Below are 24,135 nucleotides of genomic sequence, written 5' to 3' on the forward strand. Positions count from 1 at the left end.
AAGAATGGCAACATGATCAAGGCCACATAGACATGAGAGACCTTTGCTGAGATCGCTTGCATTCACACAACAGCCAGCGAGGTCAGCATGACCTTGAATGCAGCTGTGTTACAATAACAAGCCATTGGGGTTGAGAAGTCTGAGGGAGAAGCTTGGTGAAAACAGGAAGGGATCCAATTATAATTTTCTTTTATTGTAACGAATTAAATATCAACAAGTATATAGTTTTCTTTTACTGTAACAAATCAAATATTAACAAGTATGCAGAATAATAAGTAGCCTCAATATAATGTGCCCCTTTTGATCAGTAAAGTGAAGCTTGCTTATCAGCCATATTGGCTATGTGCTATCTTCCCTCTGATGAGAAGTAGCAATAGTTCTTTACTACTAGGTATAATAACTCAAATAAACAGCAATAACACTGACAGGAACAACAAACAGACCCAGACACACAGTCACAGCTTTCTCCCGCCCACAGGCACTTTCCCCTTTGGTGTAGTTCCAGTCACAGCCAGCAGGGGTGCTGGTGGTTCCCAGCTGGGCAGGGCGGGTGCGCTGATTTCCCCGAGCCAGCAGGGGCGCTGTGGGGCGAGCGCAGCCGTGTCTCCCTTACGCGGTAATGGTGGGTGGGCAGGCAGGAGAGATGGAGAAGGGGCTTCCTTTACAAACCCTCTGCAGCAGCCACTCCCACTGCCCCAGGGAGAGTGAAATGAGCTGCAGCAGAAACCTTGGAGAAGTAGACTGGAATGACAGAGGCAAGCATACCCAGGATGGTAAACAAAGTGTAGCAAAAACTCCAAAGCTGTGGCAGGAGGCACAAAGGTCTGGGCAGACAAGAGCGGGGCTGGGCAGGGGATTGCTCCACCAGCGCCCCTGCTGGCTGTGACCAGAACTGCACCAAAGGGGAAAGTTCCTGCGGCCGGGAGAAGGCTGTGACTGCGTGTCTGGGTCTGTTTGCTGTTCCTGCCAGTGCTGTTTGTTTGCCTTGTTATACATACACATTCTGGTAAAGAAGTGTTATTTCTTCTCCCATATATTTATCTGAAAGCCCCATAATTAAAAAAAGCTGTAATGATTTGGAGCAAAGGGGGTCATATTCTCCATTCCAAGGGAGGTTTCTGCTTTCCTTGGCAGACAGCCATCATTCAAACTAGGACAGCCACCACCACCTGTGCGAAGCAGCACGGGCAGCAGATGGAGGAGCCACAAAGTCTCAAACAATACATTTATTTCCATGACCTTGCTAACGTGGGGCAATCCCTGAGCAACAGTCAGGCAGAGGCAAACAGAGACACTGGCATCTAAACTGGGTCCATGCTAGAGGATCCCTGGATGCACCTTGGGCTGTCAAGGGTAATTCCCAGCTGGAAGGTCACTCAAAAAAATATGATCCTCCTGATTCTTCTGCTTTCAATCCATTATGCCGACACTTCAATAAGTGTCCTGTTATGTCCTAAGACTCCTGTCAAACTACCATGAGTAGCCACAGGAAGAAAAGTAGGGGAAATAAACTGCATTGTAAGAAATTCTTTGAAATAACAAAAAAAAGTACTGATTATTTTCCTGCTTTCAACGCAGCTTAACTCCATCAGACATTTCAGAGGGGTCATGTAATCCCCAAGTTCTCATTTCCAACTCAGCCTTTCTGATATTATTTTAGATCCTTCCTTGAAAGCCATATGGTGTTTATTAATGTGGTATGTCAGGTCTCAAACCACTGAAGAAATCATGTGACTGGCTGTAGAATCAAAGTTCTGTGCAGTGGATCAGAGACAGTTTTTGCTATGAAATATATCACTGGGTATTGGGATGGGATACCACAATGATATAAAGAGCATAGGGACCTGTACAAAAACAAAAAGAAGGAAAAAAGGTGAGATACTTTGGGAAAGAAAGGAGATGGGCGATTAAAGAAATAAACAGAACATTCTATATTACCTTTTACCCTGAAAAGATAAAAGAGCTCATGGGGATTCTAAAAGATGGAAGAAAAGGAGAAAATGAAACTTCTATACTCCATCAAGATATATGAAATCATTTCATTACTCAAAAAACTTTTTTCTCTTTCTGCTTTTGGAAGTAAATTTACCTCTGATCCTGTCATGGACATGCACTCATGGATTTATTAGGAGTGATGGCTTTTCCTCAATTGTTTTTACAACACTTTTGAACATCATCAGGAAGGAGTGAGTTATTGGACTAAGTCTGAGCAGTGTGTGAAAAGAAAAGCTTATATTTGGACCAGGGACAACTCTCACAGTTATACCAAGTAAGTGACATTTCTTTCTTTCTAAAACTTCCGTTAAAATTGAGGTGGGATGGAAGAAGGAGTTTCATGGTTTGGGTTCACTGAAAGGATTTTCAGGTGCAATAATCCCTTGAGTGCACTTGTTCTTCAGCCAGGCTTTCAAGCCTAATCCTCAGCTTAGATTTGCTCAGGGAGGTTTCCCAGGAGCAACTGGGCTGACTCTGCAGACCCCCATTATTCCATGATCCCCAAACACCAGTGGGGCACTACTTAGCATGTGATTACTGATTCCCAGTTTGGGCAGCACTCTGGCTCCAATTTCCTGTCAAGTGTCCAATTCTGCAGTGGATTTCCACTGACTGACTTGGGGCAGGAATGCAGAGCTCAGTGAAGAGCTCACAGTGGTGAGGAGTTTGGAGACAGATCTGTAACTGCCTGGTTTGACAAGTTCTGGTTTGACACTGGCACCACACTCACAGTGTGCCCAGGGAAGGAATTCCACTGCCCTGGGGACTGAGGAGGAAGGAGGTTAAATAGCCTTGGGCTTAAATTGTCACAAGAGCCTCATATGCAAGAGCTCCTGGAATGAAAGACAACTGGCTCCCAGGTTGTGTGGGTTCTGAAAAGACCACTGTGGGGAGTAGGGATTATAAGAAGGGTCAGGTATTCCTATCTTTATTTGGAATTCCATGATGGACGATAAAGGTGCATGTCCCCCCAAGGTTTTCTAGGGGAATGTGAATGTTGGGGTGGCAGAGGGGTTTGTGATGTTGTTCTGTGTTATTTTAAAGATTCATGTGCATCCCTCTGGAATTGTTGCTGCTCTTTCAGAGGTCTGCATGTCTTTAAAGTACTGCAAGAACATCCCATGTTATGTTACATAGCCAAACCTCCATGCTCTTCCATGATTGTCTTTTCCTAGAGACAGGATATATTCAGAGCTGAGCAGAGACTCTGGGATTTTGTTTGACAGTAAAAGATGTTGGGCCTTAACTAGCAAAGACCATTTTGAGTCTGCTGAAATACTCACCAAGTTGAAGCCAAGATATCTGGGATTTGAGACACCGCCCCTTTTGGTTTTGAATTCCTTTGGGAGCTCCTAATATGCATTTTACGGTGTTTAGAGTAGAAACAGTTCATTATCCAATCTTTTGCAAATTCCTCGAAGTCAAAATGACATAAAATAACATCCATTTGTGTCACTGGAGGATACTCCAGGCATATTGAGTTCTTCTGAGCCTCAGTGAAGGGCAGAGAAGGTTTTTCTCTTGGTTCAGGTTGGATTATTCCAAATGAAACATTCATTGAGAATGCTAAGGTCCCTTTCCTTTTAGAATATAGGGATTCTCCTATGACTTTATAAGTCTGAAGTGAAGGACAAGTACAACTTTCTGTCCCAATAGACTGTTTGCTTCCGGAAGCAAGCAGTGGTAGGAATTCATGGCTGTATTCTCATGTAATGCAAACTAGTGGGACTTGGGGGAGGCTTCTGGGGTCAGATAAAACAAATCCTCTGCTCTCTGAACTACAATTGCACTGGGTACATTATTTCTTGCTGATGATCTTGCCCAGGGAGTTATTGCAGAGAAGCAGCTTGTTTGTATTCTGGCTGTTTGGAAAGCCTGGCAAGGAGACCACATGAAAAGCCTTTCATGGTCTTCTCAGAGAACAGAGAATGCACAGGACTGACAGGCTCTGGCCAACCACGGTACAACACCTGGGAAGGAAATGTTTGATTTCCCTTGGCTGTCTGGTTGCTGTAGGTGTGGACAGGTGTGTGGTTCTGCCTGTTTGATCAGGAGAGCTGAGCCATGAAGTTCTGGCAGAGCACCATTTGGCTTTCACCTCAGTTCCTCAGCAGTGGCCTAGGGCTGATGGGGAAAGGGTGTAAAATCAGAGCCCCTTGGTCAAACTTGCAGCAGTGCCCTGGGATGGACAAAATGTTACACCGGAGGGATCTCTTGACCTGACTGCAAGGCAGACACCACGTAAAATGAAAAGCCTAATGCACCTCTCTTTACCCAATGGACTCCTCAGGATGCTTCTGTCAAAGCAGACGCATAAATCTTTGTGGTTGTGTCGGACAACCTTTCATGAACTGAGCATTTTCTGGCAAGGAAGGCTGTTGGACGATTCCTTTCAGTTCCATGTTTTGACTTGAAATCAAATTGCTAACCTGAGTTAAGGCCTGACATTGGTTTTTGAGATCACCCTTGTGTTTCCACATATGACCTGACCTAGAGGCAAAGGAATTTCCATTAAAGGAATCATGATACCACAATGATTTGTTGGCTACTAAATTCTTTTGACACCAATAGTTTTCTTGTAAGACAGCTGGGTGAGAGTTTAAGCAATTCTTTTTGTTACTTGTACCTCTGTTGGCACATACTAACTACATAAAAGACGATAAATGAGAATGTTACAAATTACTCACAGTGGGTTTTGTTTAGTGAATATTTGGTCCCTCAGCACTTGGGCAAGCCTGCAGTAAAATCAATCCTGTCCAAACCATGCTTTTCTTTACAGACATACCAAACACTTCTGCCCCTCAAGTCATTGTGATGAAATCAAAGAAATTGGAAGAAGGTGGCAGCACGGGAAAAGCAGCTTGTTTGGCAAGGAACTTCCTTACAAAGAACATCAGATTGGAGATGCCCTCAAAGGAGGTCGTATATAAACAGAGCACATCCATTCTGACATCAGAGGGGTTGTACAATGCAGTCAAAGTGGTCAAGGTGACAAAAGGCACAGAGGTGACCTGCACGGCCAAATTCGACAACAGCACAATAACAACAGAGCCAGGTACAGTTTGGTGGCACAGCTGTCACTTGTTTCTGGAGACAGTGGCCTGTGGGGCTTTGTGTTCTCCTTCTTCACACCACTGCCCTGGGCAGCCAGCAGAAATGACAAAGACATTTGATATTTCAGCAGGGAGAGCTGAAAGATGTTTCAAAGCCTCAGAAAGAAATGGGTTCAACTATTTAATTACTTGGAGAGACCTTACTTTGCAAAGAAGAGGGAAGTCACAATCTATTTGTTCCAAATGTGAATTTCCTTATGACTAAATATCTTACACTGTAGCACCAAACCTGCTGCAGCACAAGCTGGAACAGCCTTTCTAAAACCTACAAAAACCTAAGGATCTGGTGTGTTGGGAGGGTTTTTTAACTAAATAAATTGTTGAATTTTGTGGGTGAATTTTCGTAGTCCTGAAGGTCATTCAAATGGTAAAACCAAAACAATGCAGGAATGCTTCTGTTTCCTGCATCTGCATGGAGAAATTGTCTCCTCAAAAAAAATGTTGGAATTAATCTCTGGTCATCTGAGACCCACACTAATCACCTGAGCTCCAACTTTCCTCAAGTTCCTACAGGAAATATGACATGAACATTTCTTTTAATCCTGCATAAAACAAGGATATATTGTAAATTACCTTTTCCTTATCATGCTACAGATGAGTTGGCTGAAGAACCAGTAACAGGGGCCAGTGACAGGGTTTGCAACAGCACAGACTCCTCAGCACAAGGTGAGTTACCCAAAAAGGTTGAAAAGTTACATTGCCATTTGGGGAATAAAGGCATGGAAATGTATTTTCTCCTGGGGAGAGGAGTCAGAACGCAACACATTCAGCAGACACAAGCTGCTGTTCCAAGGCTGCTCCTGCAGTTACACACCAGCCCCAGGAAGCAAAAAACAATGCAGACAGACCCTGGGCTCCCCTGTTGTTGCCATGTTCTCTATCATCTGTTCCTTTGCTGCTCTTCCTTTCCCTTAAACTGTCCCCTGTGAATGTTCCCACTTTCTGCCAAGATCACAACATCAAAACCTAGACCATGATCTCTCCCCTCTTTTTTGGTCAATTGAGCAGATGCTGAAGGGCAGAGAGTGAACATGCTGTCCATGGCTGTGTTGGGTTTGAGAGTCCTGCTGGCAAAGAGCATTGCCGTCAATACCCTCATGAGTATCAAGTTGTTTCTTTTCTGAGGTAAGGGAGCACACAGCTATCAAACAGTGGTTCTTAGTACTAATTTCATTAAATGTCGTTTAAACCTCCATTTGCTCTTCCAGACATGGGGAATGAGGGCAAGAAGTACCTGAAGCAGAGCAGGAAAGAATGTGAACCAGCAGCACAAGGGGCTTGAACAAGCAGGGGCAGAGCTGCTGACAGAAACCACCCAGGACACCAGGCAGCACCTTCCCCTGAAGACACTGAATACTGGTCACTCCTGCCTAGTCAGCTGATTTACACCAAAGAGTTTTAAGTGCTTTTGCTGTTTCCTGTGCTCTGAGAACTGAGGAGAGTGGATTTATCCTCATCCTCCTGCTAAGCAGATCTCCCCACCTTACTGGCATTTGCACATAAGTGTAAAATGTGCTTCAATAGCGTTGAAAACTCCAATGCTCACTCTAGATACATGGCCTTTGAAAAGCACCTTTCCAGGCATGTTATGTTACTGCCTGGAGAACTGGAGTATTACTGCTGAGGGAGTTCAAGCCCGGTAGTTGCCATTTGGAGCTTTGGGTAAGATTTAATAACAGTAAGTTATTGCAGATGAGATGAGCTGTGAAGGATCTGAAGGGATTCAATAAAACCAGATAATGTTCATTTCTTTCTTAAGCCTGTATTGCTTCTGCCAAATATAGCTCATGTGCATTTTACTGCATGAACATTTGTCACGTTCCTGTAGTAGGGATGAAAATAAAGTAGTACTCTGCCAAAATGCTGTGGGTTTTCTGTGCTCTTTTTTCTGAAGCTGGGATGCAGATTGCTGAAATCCAACTCACCTAAAGCCCACAGGGATTAGAAACACAGCTTAAGTCCCATAGATTTCCTGCTGGCAGAATTTGTCTTTTTCAGACTCTGTGCAGGGAAGTGTCTCTCTGCCACATTCAAAAGCCTCAGTGAGGAGAGTCCGTGCTGAAGGCACGAGGCAGGAAAATGCTCATATCAGCAGAGAAGAAACCCTGCTGTTGTTCTGCACTCAGTGATGGGAGGAAGTGGCCACCAAAAAATAATATCAAGTGGTTTGATGGAGTGATAGTTCCCATGGCAACTTGGTTCTTACCTAACAGAGCCCAGCACACACCTTCCCCAGCTCATGGCCCTCTCACAAGCTACAGGCAGGATGCTGTGGTCACCATTTCTGACTCAGTTACCCCAGACAGCATTAACCCTCTCCTGTTTTTGAAAAAACAAACTAACCACATCCTGAGGGGAAAGAAGGCTGTTTTCTCCGTGGCGGGGTTACTGCTGGCCGCAAGAGAGCCTCTACAGAGGACACAGCAAGGTGGGCTGCATTCAGCCTGGTCAGGTCAGACCCTCAGGCCCTGCAGAACCCCACAGAAAAACCTCAGCCCTTGCAGAAGCTGTGTGAAATTTACATGGCAAATGCCAATCCAGTAAAATGCTCATTCAGTGCATTCGACCACCATAACATTAGTCAGGAGGAGCAGTTCATCAGTATTTTTATCCTGAGTTTCCAATGACACCCAGAACTTTTTTCTCAAGCACTTCACACTTTTGCCCAAATTTCAGGCACATTCATATTTTGAGAACGCTCCCTTAGAGAAAACGAGTGGAAACAGGTGGACAGGAAGGAAAGGTCAATGATGAAGTGCTGTTATAATCCCTTAGTCACAAAGTCTTGATGAAGTCTGGGGCTAGGATTGGATCCATCCCCACCTCCTCTGAGAAGCACTTTAGAAAGCTGGGGGGTCCTTTCTGTACCTCATGACTCAATGGGAGGGACTTCCTTATACAGCTCTAACCCTTTCTTGTCCTTGGTGTCTGCAGCAATCTTTCCAAATTAATTCTATTTCAATGTTCCCGTCTCTGATGCATCCATGGAGTAAAGCTGCAGAGTGGGCATTGCTGTTGGACTGTGCCACACTTGGGCAAATTTGTATTAACCTGCTTTTGCTGACACCTCTGACAGTGAGTGTTTCACTGACCTAAAGCCCTCGTTTCATGGCAGGGTCCCAGATTGCCCCCACGAAGCCATGGATTTTCACTTTGCATTGGCAATGCAAAACATGCAGCTAAAGAAAGCTGGAGAATCGAATTGTTTCCAGACCAATAGTAAGATTGTGTCAGTGTGGTTAATTCCACAGAAGAGGCCAGAATCTGCAGCTCTCCCAGCCGAAATCAGCAGAGGACCGTTTTGTAGCTGTGGGAAACCACAGTGACTTTGAAAATGTCAATGGTTTATTCAGCCTTAAAAAAATACAACCAAAGACTGAATAAGGAAAAATTACACCCCAGGCAGCTTGGAACTAAACCGCCAAGCGCTCTGCCACAAAATGGCGGCTCCTCCTTTTATACCCCGGTGTTGCATCTCGGAACCCTGGCCCCTCCCATCGTCTGCCAATCAACTCCTCTTCACCTTCCACTGGTGGAGACTGCTTTCTTTCAACCTGATTGGCGGTCAGGTGTTGCCATAGTAACAAGCCTGCCCTCCCCCCAAATGATCCAACTCCCAAGGCCATCGCGTGACAACAAGAAAGGGGGAGGGGAAAGAGGACAATGGGAGAACATATCACAATAAGATAACTGTAGATCAATCATCAGAGTCCATCCCTCCCTGGGTTCCCCAGGGAGAGAGAAAGATGTAGAGATTGAATTAAAGCCTTTAGAAAAATTAAAATATATTAGCCACATAAATATGAAGTAGAAGTATAGACTTTAGTTTTAAGTAAACAGACTTAAGTGCCTTAAGAATTTGCTAGCTAGAACAGAGCCCAGAGCCCTAAGGCCTGGGTAACTTAGCTTTAGACATAACAAAAACATCGCTCACAGTGCTAGATAGAGCAGGTACAATTTTTATGTGAATGAGATGGAACCTTTTATGTTAATTGATACACTATATGATAGAGCTTTTTACGTTAATAGATATGCTATATGCGTAGGTTTTGTGTAAGGTTCGATACTATTCTTTGTAGTTTCTTGTAGTTTTATGCACTTTCAAAATTAAGTTTAGATTGGTGTAGAAAGAATGTTTAGAGTTGTATTCTTAGTTAATTGGATAACCTATTGATAAGGATATGAATACGCAGTTATGGTTTATGGATAAAAATCCCTGTTTCGGGGGTAATGGCATTGATTCAATGATTCTTCGATGATTGATCCATCCTCTGGCCATCTGCAAGAGAGAATGGGTCTCTGCCAGGGAGCCATGGCCAGGACTTTGTCAGGTATCACCCCTTGGGGGGTGCTGCTGCTGTTGCTTGGGACGTGCTGCTGCTGCTGCTGCTGCTGCTGCCGCCGCTGTTACAGCAGAAGTCTTTGCTGCTGCGGCTGCTGCTGCAGAGAACTCTGCTTGAAACAGGACTCTGGGTCAGGAATCTGCCTTTTCCTTTTGACTGGAACCCCTTGTCAATCTGCCTTCCCCCCATGGCTTGAATTCCCTGTTAATATGTTATTGCCCCGAGGTTGGAACTCTCTGTTAACCTGCTTCTACGCCCCACTGGGACTTTAAGTAGTGTAACTTTTAGTAAGACTGCATGCTTAGAACTCTTGCCTTCGAGACTGATCCATTTATATAACAAACACCTTTGTAATAACCAGAAAATGCTCTTGGCCTTTTAAGACCCTATACCCATGAACAACTCGACAATCAATAAAAATTCTCTTAACATACACATAATATCCATCCCTTACTTATGAGAGCCACCCATCGCATTTCTCATCTATAACAGCAGAGAAACTGTGCTCCACAATTAAAATACCCTCTCTTAAAAGAAGCACACTTGCATGTGGAATTATCCTGAAATCTGAAAAAAACAATATTATCGTGTGAGGGATCCCATGACACCAAAAATGATGGAGGATGATTTGAAGCAGAACTCTTTGGTACAATACATTTTAACTGTACTACCTTTATTCTCCTACAGATTAATTTGTGTCCCTATTTGATTGTGCTCAGACAGCCACTGAAATTCTCCAGGGTTTGAGCCACTCCAGTCCCTGGAGATATTCAAAAGCCACCTGGACATGGTCCTTTGCAAACAGCTCCAGACAATCCTGTCTCACACATAATGTGTGGTATCTGACATCTGTCCTTCTGAGCAAGTCAAAACACTGACAGCTCTCTCCAATGGCAGACAACTTTAAAAACATCCAGAAAGATTAAACCTCTTTCCAAGTGGTTACATGGGAAAGCATCATGAAGAACTCCAAGAGAATGGGCAATATTAATCAGCTTTTTATATGACTGAATGCTTCTGTTTTCTTATACAACACTAAAATGCAATGTAATAATCACATTCCTGCATCTGCTGGGCATAGTCAGACCTGTCTGTTTTGTGTCCTGAAATACTGAAAACTTCCTGGTAAAATTAGATCTATTGATGTAAACTGAACTTCTTTCTCTGATCTCTCCTGCTACCTTCTGGCCAAAGTGTTTATCATTCTCACAACATTTTCAATTTCATGGAATCCAGTAAATAGCTCAAACAGGGAAAAAAAAAAAAAAAAACACAACTAAACCCCAACCAAACAAAGAAACCACCATACCCCACAAGAAGTGTTGTGTTTGCACATGACACAAATTAAACTTCTTTCCTCTTCATTGGCATTCTGCCCCTGCCAGCAGGTGCAGTTGGAAACTCTTGTTAAATGATACAGAGACTTTGGAAAGTCCAGGATCAGGAAGCTGAAAGAACTGAAGAACTGGAGATAGATTCAGAGAAGCTTCATTTGAAACTTCAAACTAAAGCAGGGTTAGAGCTGGAAATGATTTATAACACAAGAAATGGAGTAGAATACTGGAAGAATACACATTCAGGGCACTTCTTTTTTGTGACCTGTATTGAAACATAACCTGCAAGAAGACAGTGTAGAAATACCCCAGCCTTTATTAAATGGCCAGCTCTAACAAGCATTTTGCACATACAGTTTTATTTTGATGACAAATACAGTCTCTGGCCATGGTGTTCCACCTGCCTGGGAGCACTGCTAGATCGTCCTGGAGAGAATCCTTTCTGTTCACGCTTGACAGGAGTCACCTCCAGAGGCTGAGAGTTTCTGTCCTCTTCCCAATCCCCTTGTCAATGCCCACAGCCTTGAACAAGATCATCATGAGGAGCACCTACAGGAACCATACACAGGGGTAGCTACCACAGCCACAGGAACAGCCCGAGCAGCATTGTCACCTATGGCCCCATACCTGATACAACTCATGGTTGGATCAGATTTGTTTCCCACCCACTCTGGACAGATCTGTTCTTATCTCAACCCTTCGTGCCCCACTTTGGGTGCCAAATAAGGCTGTGGTGGTTTAACAATGGCATTTCCCAAATTAGTGTCGCCACTGACCCACTCCAAACCAAGTCTGAGGGTCTTGCAGATAATAACAGAAAGTGTGAACATGGAGAGGGCTTAAAAGAAGGATGGGAACCACACAGGCTGAGAGAAGAGACACGCTGGAGGGCAGCAACAGCCTCAAATTCTGGTCCTCCTGCCCCACCTCTCCCCCTCAGTGCTGTCACAGACAGAGGGAGGGACCAGGAGGGACTGGCCTGAGTGCAGTGACAGAGGCGCAGGCAGGGCAGGTGTGGGCAGAGCTGCTGTGCAGGCAGAGAGAAGGTGGAGAGAGGCCAGACAGAGCTGGCCTGGCCATGTGGAGTGCCCTGTGCGTGGGCTTATTGCCCATTGTAGGTAAGTGAAGGCAAGGGCTGCTGGCCCCCGGAGCTGAGCGTGGCCCTGTGCTCTGCACGGCTCTGGGCAGCTGTGCTGAGCGCTGGCAGCCGCACCTGTTCCCCCCTCCAGCTGCCCAGCCATGCCTGTGGAGCACGGGGAGAGCAGCCCTGCTCCTCTCCTGCCTCTGAGCTCACCACCTCCATCCAAGCTGCCTCCTCTGCAGCCTGGGCACACGCAGGCCAGCTCCCTGCTGCTCTCCCATCTTGGGGCCCAGCGCTTTGCCCTGCCACTGGACACTCTGCTCCTGGGCCACTGCGGCCCCTGTGGCACAGACCAGCTGGAGGATGGCAGCACAGGGACCGAGCCTCAATGCCTGGGACAGCCTTTGTCTTTGCTGGCCTCATCTGGAGCAGTTTCAGGGACAGCAGAGTGGCTTCCTCACCATCCTGTCTTGACAAGACAAATAGATTTGTCCCCCCATGGTGAAAATCCTTTTTGCTTCTTAGCGGAAAATCAGACCTTCCTGTTTTACAGGGAAAAGGAGGGAGGGAAATGTGGAGTCTCCTTCTGCGTGAGCCTTGATAGCATCTACCAGCTATGCTCATCTGTGTCAGCTGGCTTCAAAGAGGAGGATTTTGCCCTCCCACAGCTCCAATGCCATTCCAATGCCCCAGCAGCATTGTCCTGACCTTAGCTGAATCTTGGAGTGATCATGGCTTGTTCTTGCTCTCTGCAGCAGTCACTGGGCAGGTGACCTTGGAGCAGCACCCCAGGGAAGTGACCGTGCGAGAGGGAGATGAAGTGACCATCCAGTGCAGCATGAGGGGAGATGATATGACAAAGTACTACATGTACTGGTACCGTCAGGGCCCACGGGGTGCTCTGGAATGGATTTTTCATGAAGGTGATATCTATGGAGAAAGTTTCAAACGTGGCTTTAAGGGATCAGTGGAGAGTTCCAGGACCACACTACAGATCCTGTCAGCAAAGCAAGGGGATGCAGCAATGTATTACTGTGGAGCAAGAATCACCCTGGAGCAGCTCTGCAGCAGAGTGAACCAAAAACCAACAGATGGGCAAGACAGATCTCTCAGCATTTCTTTCTAGCAGCTGCTCCCCGGGGCTCTTTTCAGGAAATGGCAGGTGCAGGAAACATCCCTCTGGCTTGGTGGCACTAAAAGGCAGTGGAGGGAGAGCGGGTAGACGGGCTGGTCCCATTTATGGTGCAGAAGGATCTCTTCTGGGAACTGCAGTGACTGTTTGGCGAAGTGCAGGTTTAGTGCACGATGCCTAGGCTCCTGTCCGGCACAGTCTCATTTCTCCACTATGCCTTGCCTACAGAGCCATGGGATGATGGAGATGTGTTGCTGCAGCTTCCAGAGTGCTGTGGTGGATGGAGCCAGGCCTTCTAGGACAGCCAAATCAACAGAGATGACTGCTTGGTGATTGCTACATAGCACTTGATCCGGAAGAAGGAGTTGAAAAGAGGTGGTGAATTGACTTTGGTTGTTCTCAGGTGTTGACCAGGTGCTCAGCAAGCTGCTGTCTTAGTGCCCCTACTCTTCAATTAGACAGGGGGAAAATGATGCAATTGAGGTTTGTGGGTTGAGATAAGATCAGGGACATGTTGCAGGAGTGCCACCATGGGAAACTACATGGACTTGGTTCAATTTTTCTGTTAATCAAATGAGAGTAAGATAATGAAAAAAAAAAGACACATCAAAAAACCTCTCATCTACCCAATCATTTCACAGGAATGGGGAATGCAACTATCAGTTTATCACACATTTTCTCTGCCACTTCTCCCTTCTCCTGCCCTTCTCCAAAGTGTTGTGTCCACCCCAGAGGAGACATTTATCCAGGAATATTTCAACTTTGGTTCCTTGCATTGACTGCAGTTCTTCACAAACTCCTGCAGTGTGGGTCTGTAGTTCACAGTGTAGTCCTTCAGGAATAGATTGCTTCAGTGTGGGTACCTGCAGGTTGTCACAGAAAAGCTGCTATGACATGGGCTACTTCTTCCATGAGACCATAGTTCCTGTCAGGAGCCAGCTCCTACATGAGCTCTGCATGAAGTCTCAGAGCTGCTCAGGACATATCCAGTTGCTTCTGTGTGGGGTACTCTATGGGCTTGTACTAGTTTGAAATCAAACCAGTGGGAGATCGTAAGTCAGAATTATAATTTTATAGGGAAAAAGAAACTAAAAGAGATAAATAAATGCAGTAGTACAAGAACACTGACAAAGACAGAATACAACCTGACACCTTATGGTGGCAGTAGTCCAAGCAGAGTTGTTCTGTTGAAGCGGTGATCCTGTCAAAATAATGGGTCTGAAGATACAGCAGTAGCTCTTGTCTTCTGGGTGTTGAGTAGGTAAGCGGTGCTCTGGTGTTCAGAGTCTCAGCTTATATCCAGTCTGGAATGCTTGGTTCCTCCCTCTGGGCAGACCATCTCACAATGGGATGATGAGTCATGTGATAAGGCCTGATGGACCCATTAACAGGAGACAGTCCGGGAGAGAGTTACCTGTGAGTCATGTGGCAAGGTGCTGATGGGCCCATTAACAGAAGATAATCCAGAGTGGGGGAGGCAGGGAGCACTGCCTCACCTGGTTTCAACAGTTCATGAAGATGGTGATAGAATATACTTCAACCCAGGACAGGGCTGTAGGGTCAATATCTGCTCCACCATCACTTGACATGACCTGCACCAACATGGTCTTCTGTGCACATCAGGGTTATCTCCCAACCCTCCTTCCTCAGGGATTCTCAGCATGGCTTTGGGAAGTGGGAATCTTGCTTAGCCATGTTTACAGTGTTCTACAGTGAGACAAAGGGTCTTGGTGGATGAGACGAAGGTGGATGTTGTGTGCTCTTCATTTAACTGTGTTCTCTGCACTGACTTCCTTGGGAACCTTCTCAACAAAGTCCTTTGTCATGGACTAGAAAACAGCTCAGTTCCATGTTTGTTTCAGGAGTAGATATTGTGTGGCCCAGCTTCTCCCTTTTGCTCTGAGAAATGAAATGCCTGAAGGCTGATCTGGCTGCCAAAGCATGAGGTGAATAAAGCATTCAGGACCTCGGCCCTGTCCCATGTCCTGTGTCACCTGGTCCCCATCCCATTCACCAGTGGGCCCATGTTTTCCCCAGCCTCATTTATCCAGGCAGCTTCCTGGCATGTTGACCTGACTCCTTGCTCACTGGGGAGGAATCCTCTTCAGCTCAGCACTGCTCAGCACTGGGGACTACTGTGTCCTCTGTTGGGCTCCCAGGCCTGGGAAGGACACAGACAGAATGAAACAAATTAATGAAAGGCCATGAAGACAAGGAAAGGGAACAGCTGACACATAAGGAGGGCCTGGGATATCTGGGTGCATTTAGTACAGACAAGAAATTGCTGGCAGGGAAATTTGTCACACAAACCCCTTGCAGTCCTCCAGCACTGGCCCTTGGTTTCTGCAACGGAGAAAGAGCTTCTAGTCATCATTTCTCAAATGAATTTTGTCCCATCTACTCTTGCTGGTACTGCAGCCTACATCAACAAGCCGTGGCCAGCAATAGACTTGTCAAGCTGCGGGAAGCAACCACTAGACCAGAGAAATAAGACTGCTTGTTTTTCCCCTTCTTTCCAAGGCCATGTGTTTAGCTAAATTATAAAAAAAAAACTTTTCTTGGACACTCTGGTCTAAGTGTCCTCCCATGGCAAGGAACTTACAGAGATTGCAAAGGAAGATTTCTGCTCTGCCTGAGGCAAAGATCTTCTGCAGGGATGTGAATGCAGCTGTGACTGAGATACGCACAGGACCACAGAAAAGGCAAAATTGAAAACTGCTTTTTTTTTAACAAAGAAGGCATAAAAAATGAACAGGAAGGATTTTTTAATACAGGCTGCTGTGATGGGAAGAGGGGTTGCAGTTTTACACAAAAAACAACAGATGCAGATAATACAGATGGAAGAATATTTTTTAATTACAGTGATGATATAGATTGCCCCAAGAAACTGTATCAGCTCAAAATCTGAAATCATTTTTGGTCAGATTGAGTGTGGCTTACAGAACCTATCTATCTTGGTTTGAAGGACAGATGCTTGCCAAGGAAAGTGGGAACTTCCTTTGGAATGGAGCATATGATCCCCCTTCCTTCCAAATCATTATAGCTTTGAAATTATGGGGCTTTCTGGCAATGATATGGGAAAATGAATAACAGCTCTTTACTACTAGGAATAATAACTCAAACAAACAGCAACAACACTGACAGGAACAAATAAAAAAATTTTCGCAAGTGCGCCGGTGGCTCCGAGCCGGGCAGGGCGGGTGCGCTGATTTCCCCGAGCCAGCAGGGGCGCTGTGAGGCGAGCTCAGCCCCGTCTCCCTCAAGCGGTAATGGTGGGTGGGCAGGCAGGAGAGATGGAGAAGGGGCTTCCTTTACAAACCTTCTGCAGCAGCCGCTCCCACTGCCCCAGGGAGAGTGAAAGGAGCTTCAGAAGGAACCTTGGAGAAGTAGACTGGAATGACAGAGGCAAGCATACCCAGGATGATAAACAAAGTGTAGCAGAAACTCCAAAGCTGTGGCAGGAGGCACAAAGGTCTGGGCAGACAAGAGCGGGGCTGGGCAGGGGATTGCTCCACCAGCGCCCCTGCTGGCTGTGACCGGAACTGCACCAAAGGGGAAAGTTCCTGCGGCCGGGAGAAGGCTGTGACTGCGTGTCTGGGTCTGTTTGCTGCTCCTGCCAGTGTTGTCTGTTTGCCTCATTATACATACACATACTAGTAAAGAAGTGTTATTCCTTCTCCCATATCATTGCCTGAAAGCCCCACAATTTCAAAGTTGTAATGATTTGGAGCAAAGGGGGTCACATTCCCCATTCCAAGGGGGTTTCTGCTGTCCTTGTCAGACAGCCATCATTCAAACTAGGACAGCCACCACCACCTGTGTGAAGCAGCACGGGCAGCAGATGGAGCAGCCACAAACTCAGAAAAAGTAGATTTATTTCCATGACCTGGCTAACCTGGGGCAATCCCTGAGCAACAGTCAGGCAGAGGCAAACAGAGACACTGGCATCTAAACTGGGTCCATGCTAGAGGATTCCTGGATGCACCCTGGGCTATCAAGGGTAATTCCCAGCTGGAAGGTCACTTAAAAAAACATGATCCTCCTGATTCTTCTGCTTTTAATGCATTATGTCCAACATTTCCATAGCAAGCCTGTTATGTCCTAAGACTCCCGTCATACTACAATGAGTAGCCACAGGAAGAAAAGTAGGGGAAATAAACTGCATTGTAAGAAATTCTTTGAAATAACAAAAAAAGAGTACTGATTATTTTCCTGCTTTCAACGCAGCTTAACTCCATCAGACATTTCAGAGGTGTCATGTAATCCCCAAGTTCTCATTACCAATGTAACCTTTCTGATATCATTTAGATCCTTCCTTGAAAACCATATCATGTTTATTAATGTGGTATGTCAGGTCTCAAACCACTGAAGAAATCATGTGACTGCCTGTATAATCCAAAATTCTCTGTAGTGGATCAGAGACAGTTTTTGCTATGAAATATACCACTGGGTATTTGGGTGGGATACCACAATGATATAAAGAGCATAGGGACCTGTACAAAAACAAAAAGAAGGAAAAAAGGTGAGATACTTTGGGAAAGAAAGGAGATGGGTGAATAAAGAAATAAATAGAACAGTCTTTCTATATTGTCTTTTACCCTGGAAAGATATAAAAGCTCATGGGGATTCTAAAAGATGGAAGCAAAGGAGAAGATAAAACTTCTATACTCCATCAAGATATATGAAATCATTACATTACTCAATAAACTTTTTTTCTCTTTCCACTTTTGGAAGTAAATTTACCTCTGATCCTGTCATGGACTTGCACTCATGGATTTATTAGGAGTGATGGCTTTTCATCTCCTGTTTTTACAGCACTTTGAACACCATCAGGAAGGAGTGAGTTATTGGAATAAGTCTCAGCAGTGTGAGAAACAAAAAAGCTTATATTTGGACCAGGGACGACTCTCACAGTTATACCAAGTAAGTGACATTTCTTTCTTTCTAAAACTTCCGTTAAAATTGAGGTGGGATGGAAGAAGGAGTTTCATGCTTTGGGTTCACTGGAAGGATTTTCAGTTTCAATAATCCCTTGAGTGCACTTGTTCTTCAGCCAGGCTTTCAAGCCAAGTCCTCAGCTTGGATTTGCTCTGGAAGGTTTCCCAGGAACAACTGGGCTGACTCTGCAGACCTCCATTATTCCATGATCCCCAAACACCAGTGGGGCACTACTTAGCATGTGATAACTGATTCCCAGTTTGGGCAGCACTCTGGCTCCAATTTCCTGTCAAGTGTCCAATTCTGCAGTGGATTTCCACTGACTGACTTGGGGCAGGAATGCAGAGCTCAGTGAAGAGCTCACAGTGGTGAGGAGTTTGGAGACAGATCTGTAACTGCCTGGTTTGACAAGTTCTGGTTTGACACTGGCACCACACTCACAGTGTCCCCAGGGAAGGAATTCCACTGCCCTGGGGACTGAGGAGGAAGGAGGTTAAATAGCCTTGGTCTTAAATTGTCGCAGGAGCCTCATATGCAAGAGCTCCTGGAATGAAAGACAACTGGCTCCCAGGTTGTGTGGGTTCTGAAAAGACCACTGTGGGGAGTAGGGATTATAAGAAGGGTCAGGTATTCCTCTCTTTATTTGGAATTCCATGATGGAGGATAAAGGTGCATGTCACCCCAAGGTTTTCTAGGGGAATGTGAATGTTGGGGTGGCAGAGGGGTTTGTGATGTTGATCTGTGTTATTTTAAAGATTCATGTGCATCCCTCTGGAATTGTTGCTGCTCTTTCAGAGGTCTGCATGTCTTTAAAGTACTGCAAGAACATCCCATGTTATGTTACATAGCCAAACCTCCATGCTCTTCCATGATTGTCTTTTTCTAAAGACAGGATATATTCAGAGCTGAGCAGAGACTCTGGGATTTTGTTTGACAGTAAAAGATGTTGGGCCTTGACTAGCAAAGACCATTTTGAGTCTGCTGAAATACTCACCAAGTTGAAGCCAAGATATCTGGGATTTGAGACACCGCCCCTTTTGGTTTTGAATTCCTTTGGGAGCTCCTAATATGCATTTTACAATGTTTACAGTAGAAACAGTTCATTATCCAATCTTTTGCAAATTCCTCGAAGTCAAAATGACATAAAATAATATCCCTTTGTGTCACTGGAGCATACTCCAGGCATATTGAGTTCTTCTGAGCCTCAGTGAAGGGCAGAGAAGGTTTTTCTCTTGGTTCAGGTTGGGTTATTCCAAATGAAACATTCATTGAGAATGCTAAGGTCCCCTTCCTTTTAGAATATAGGGATCCTCCTATGACATTATAAGTCTGAAGTGAAGGAGAAGTACAACTTTCTGTCCCAATAGAGTGTTTGCTTCCAGAAGCAAGCAGTGGTAGGAATTCATGGCTGTATTCTCATGTAATGCAAACTAGTGGGACTTGGGGGAGGCTTCTGGGGTCAGATAAAACAAATCCTCTGCTCTCTGAACTACAATTGCACTGGGTACATTATTTCTTGCGGATGATCTTGCCCAGGGAGTTATTGCAGAGAAGCAGCTTGTTTGTATTCTGGCTGTTTGGAAAGCCTGGCAAGGAGACCACATGAAAAGCCTTTCATGGTCTTCTCAGAGAACAGAGAATGCACAGGACTGACAGGCTCTGGCCAACCATGGTTCAACACCTGGGAAGGAAATGTTTGATTTCCCTCGGCTGTCTGGTTGCTGTAGGTGTGGACAGGTGTGTGGTTCTGCCTGTTTGATCAGGAGAGCTGAGCCATGAAGTTCTGGCAGAGCACCATTTGGCTTTCACCTCAGTTCCTCAGCAGTGGCCTAGGGCTGATGGGGAAAGGGTGTAAAATCAGAGCCCCTTGGTCAAACTAGCAGCAGTGCCCTGGGATGGACAAAATGTTAGACCAGAGGGATCTCTTGACCTGACTGCAAGGCAGACACCACGTAAAATGAAAAGCCTAATGCCCCTCTCTTTACCCAAAGGACTCCTCAGGATGCTTCTGTCAAAGCAGACGTAAAAATCTTTGTGGATGTGTTGGACAATCTTTCATGAACTGAGCATTTTCTGGCAAGTAAGGCTGTTGGACGATTCCTTTCAGTTCCATGTTTTTACTTGAAATCAAGTTGCTAACCTGAGTTAAGGCCTGACATTGGTTTTTGAGATCACCCTTGTGTTTCCACATATGACCTGACCTAGAGGCAAAGGAATTTCCTTTAAAAAAAAAGTCATGGTACCACAATGATTTGTTGGCTACTAAATTCTTTTGACACCAATAGTTTTCCTGTAAGACAGCTGGGTGAGAGTTTAAGCAATCTCCTTTTTTTACTTGTACCTCTATAGAAAATAAATAACTACATAAAAGACAGTAATTGTCAGTGTTACAAATTACTCACAGGTAGAGAAAATGTGAATTTTTGGTCACTCAGTACTTAGGCAAGCCTGCAGTAAAATCAAACCATGTCCAAACCATGCTCCTCTTTACAGACATCCCAAAGGCATCAGCCCCTCAAGTCATTGTGATGAAATCAAAGAAATTGGAAGAAGGTGGCAGCACGGGAAAAGCAGCTTGTTTAGCAAGGAACTTCCTTACAAAGAACATCAGATTGGAGATGCCCTCGAAGGAGGTCGTATATAAACAGAGCACATCCATTCTGACATCAGAGGGGTTGTACAATGCAATCAAAGTGGTCAAGGTGACAAAAGGCACAGAGGTGACCTGCACGGCCCAATTCCACAACAGCATGATAACAACAGAGCCAGGTACAGTTTGGTGGCACAGCTGTCACTTGTTTCTGGAGACAGTGGCCTATGGGGCTTTGTGTTCTCCTTCTTCACACCACTGCCCTGGGCTATCAGCAGAAATGACAAAGACATTTGATATTTCAGCAGGGAGAGCTGAAAGATGTTTCAAAGCATCTGAAAGAAATGGGTTCAACTATTTAATTACTTGGAGAGACCTTACTTTGTAAAGAAGAGGGAAGACAAAATCTATTTGTTCCAAATGTGAATTTCCTTATGACTAAATATCTCGCCCAGTAGCAGCAAACCGGCTGCAGCACAAGCTGGAACAGCCTTTCTAAAATATAAAAAAAAGATCGGGTGTGTCGGGAAGGTTTTTTAACTAAAAAAACTCTTATATTTTTGTAGTCCTGAAGGTCATTTGAATCATAAAACCAAAACAATGCAGGAATGCTTCTGTTTCCTGCAACTGCATGGAGAAATTGTCTCCTACAATTAATGCTGGAATTAATGACTGATCATCTGAGGCCCAACTTTCCTCAAGTTCCTACAGGAAATGTCACATGAACATTTCTTTTGTCCTGCATAAAACATGGATATACTTTAAAATGCCATTTCTTTATTATGCTACAGAAGAGGAGGCTGAAGAACCAGTAACAGAGGCCAGTGACAGGGTTTGCAACAGTGCAGACTCCTCAGCACAAGGTGAGTTACCCAAACAGGTTATGGAGTTACATTGCTGTGTAGGGGATAAAGGAATGGGAATGTGTTTTTTCCAGGGGAGAGGAATGAGAACACAACACATTCAGCAGACACAAGCTGCTGTTCCAAGGCTGCTCCTGCAGTTACACACAAGCCCCAGGAAGCAAAAAGCAATGCAGACAGACCCTGGGCTCCCCTGTTGTTGCCATGTTCTCTATCATCTGTTCTTTTGCTGCTCTTCCTTTCCCTTAAACTGTCCCCTGTGAATGTTCCCACTTTCTGCCAAGATCACAACATCAAAACCTAGACCATGATCTCTCCCCACTTTTTTGGTCAATTGAGCAGATGCTGAAGGGCAGAGAGTGAACATGCTGTCCATGGCTGTGCTGGGTTTGAGAGTCCTGCTGGCAAAGAGCATTGCCGTCAATACCCTCATGAGTATCAAGTTGTTTCTTTTCTGAGGTAAGGAAGCACACGGCTATCAAACAGTGGTTCTTAGTACTAATTTCATTAAATGTAGTTTAAACCTCCATTTGCTCTTCCAGACATGGGGAATGAAGGCAAGAAGAGCCTGAAGCAGAGCAGGAAAGAATGTGAACCAGCAGCACAAGGGGCTTGAACAAGCAGGGGCAGAGCTGCTCACAGAAACCACCCAGGACACCAGGCAGCACCTTCCCCTGAAGACACTGAACACTGGTCACTCCTGCCTGGTCAGCTGATTTACACCAAAGAGTTTTAAGTGCTTTTGCTGTTTCCTGTGCTCTGAGAACTGAGGAGAGTGGATTTATCCTCATCCTCCTGCTAAGCAGATCTCCCCACCCTTCTGGCATTTGCACACAAGTGTCCAATGTGCTTCAATAGCGTTGAAAACTCCAATGCTCACTCTAGATACAAAGGCCTTTGAAAAGCACCTTTCCCAGGCATGTTGTGTTACTGCCTGGAGAACTGGAGTATTATTGCTGAGGGAATTTAAGCCCAGTAGATGCTATAAAGGTATTGGATTTAGATAGCTTCAATAACAGTAAGTGTGTATTGTAGAGGAGAAGAGCTGTGTAGGAACTGAAGTGATTCAATTCCACCAGACAATCTTCATCTCTTTATTAAGCCTATATTCGGCCAAGTATAGCTCATGTGCAATTTATGTTCCTGTAGTAGTGGTGAAAATAAAGTTGTACTAGGCCAAAAAGGAGTGGGTTTTCAGTGCTTTTTCTTCCCAAGCTGGGATGGAGATTGCTGAAATCTTTCTGGCTGAATTTGTCTTTTTCAGACTCTGTGCAGGGAAGTGTCTCTCTGGCACATTCAAAAGCCTCAGTGAGGAGAGTCCTTGCTGAAGGCATGAGGCAGGAAAATGCTCATATCAGCAGAGAAGAAACCCTGCTGTTGTTCTGCACTCAGTGATAGGAGGAAGCGGCCACCAAAAAATAATATCAAGTGGTTTGATGGAGTGATAGTTCCCATGGCAACTTGGTTCTTACCTAACAGAGCCCAGCACACACCTTCCCCAGCTCATGGCCCTCTCACAAGCTACAGGCAGGATGCTGTGGTCACCATTTCTGACTCAGTTACCCCAGGCAGGATTAACCCTCCCCTGCTTTTGAAAAAACAAACTAACCACATCCTGAGGGGAAAGAAGGCTGTTTTCTCCGTGGCTTGGTTCCTGCTGGCCTCAAGAGAGCCTCTGCAGAGGACACGGCAAGGTGGGCTGCATTCAGCCTGGTCAGGTCAGACCCTCAGGCCCTGTAGAACCCCACAGAAGAACCTCAGCCCTTGCAGAAGCTGTGTGAAATTTACATGGCAAATGCCAATCCAGTAAAATGCTCATTCAGTGCATTCTACCACCATAACATAAATCAGGGGGAGCAGTTCATCAGTATTTTTATCCTGAGTTTCCAATGACACCCAGAACTTTTTTCTCAAGCACTTCACACCTTTGCCCAAACTCTCAGGCAGATTCATATTTTGAGAATACTCCCTTAGACAAAACGACAGAAATCAGGTGGACAGGAGGGAAAGGTTAATGATGAAGTGCTGGTATAATCCCTTAGTCATAAAGTCTTGATGAAGTCCGGGGCTAGGATTGGATCCATCCCCACCTTCTCTGAGAAGCACTTTAGAAAGCTGGGGGGTCCTTTCTGTACCTCATGACTCAATGAGAGGGACTTCCTTTTACAGCTCTACCCCTTTCTTGTCCCTGGTGTCTGCAGCAATCTTTCCAAATTAATTCTATTTCAATGTTCCCATCTCTGATGCATCCATGGAGTAAAGCTGCAGAGTGGGCATTGCTGTTGGACTGTGCCACACTTGGGCAAATTTGTATTAACCTGCTTTTGCTGACACCTCTGACAGTGAGTGTTTCACTGATCTAAAGCCCTCGTTTCATGGCAGGGTCCCAGATTGCCCTCACGAAGCCATGGCTTTTCACTTTGCATTGGCAATGCAAAACATGCAGCTTAGGAAAACACGAAAAACTGAACTGTTTCCAGAAGAAACCCCACAACTGGGACCTTTTGTGCGGATGCTTTTAAAAGCATCCTGAAAGAATAAACTTCTTTCCAAGAGGTTACATGGGAAAGCATCGTGAAGAACTCCAAGAGAATGGGCCACATTAAAAGGGTTTTTGTACCACTGAATTCTTCTGTTTTCTTATACAGTATTAAAAATACAACATAATAATCATATTCCTGCCTCTGCTGGGCATAATTTGATCTCTCTGTTTTGTGTTCCAAAGTTCTAAAAAGTACCTGGTAAA

General features: G+C 45.1%; 1 protein-coding gene and 1 gene segment (V, D, J or C); both read left to right on the plus strand.

Annotated features, from left to right (window-relative positions):
* LOC136301916 (immunoglobulin gamma-1 heavy chain-like) overlaps window positions 1–6,960 on the plus strand; it is a 39,136-nt gene extending 32,176 nt beyond the window's left edge. Inside the window, exons 3-6 of one of the 2 annotated variants that reach the window (XM_066205173.1) lie at window positions 4,775–5,050; window positions 5,703–5,774; window positions 6,117–6,233; window positions 6,317–6,960. In XM_066205173.1, coding sequence (XP_066061270.1) covers window positions 4,775–5,050; window positions 5,703–5,774; window positions 6,117–6,232 — 464 coding nt within the window. In that variant the 3' untranslated portion in view covers window position 6,233; window positions 6,317–6,960. Of the gene's footprint in view, window positions 1–4,774; window positions 5,051–5,176; window positions 5,315–5,702; window positions 5,775–6,116; window positions 6,234–6,316 lie in introns of those variants that run through there. The other variant, XM_066205174.1, reaches the window with a different exon arrangement.
* A 10,368-nt stretch (window positions 6,961–17,328) lies between these two features.
* On the plus strand, window positions 17,329–22,569 carry LOC136301645 (T cell receptor delta constant-like). The segment is given in 6 exon segments: window positions 17,329–17,343; window positions 17,882–17,921; window positions 20,430–20,705; window positions 21,318–21,389; window positions 21,732–21,848; window positions 21,932–22,569. Coding segments are annotated over 5 exon segments (519 nt in total).
* Window positions 22,570–24,135: the final 1,566 nt, after the last annotated feature.

Source organism: Chamaea fasciata, unplaced genomic scaffold, assembly GCF_029207755.1.
Source record: "Chamaea fasciata isolate MVZ Bird 193981 ecotype frontalis unplaced genomic scaffold, bChaFas1.0.hap1 SCAF_27, whole genome shotgun sequence".
Lineage (NCBI taxonomy): Eukaryota > Metazoa > Chordata > Aves > Passeriformes > Sylviidae > Chamaea > Chamaea fasciata.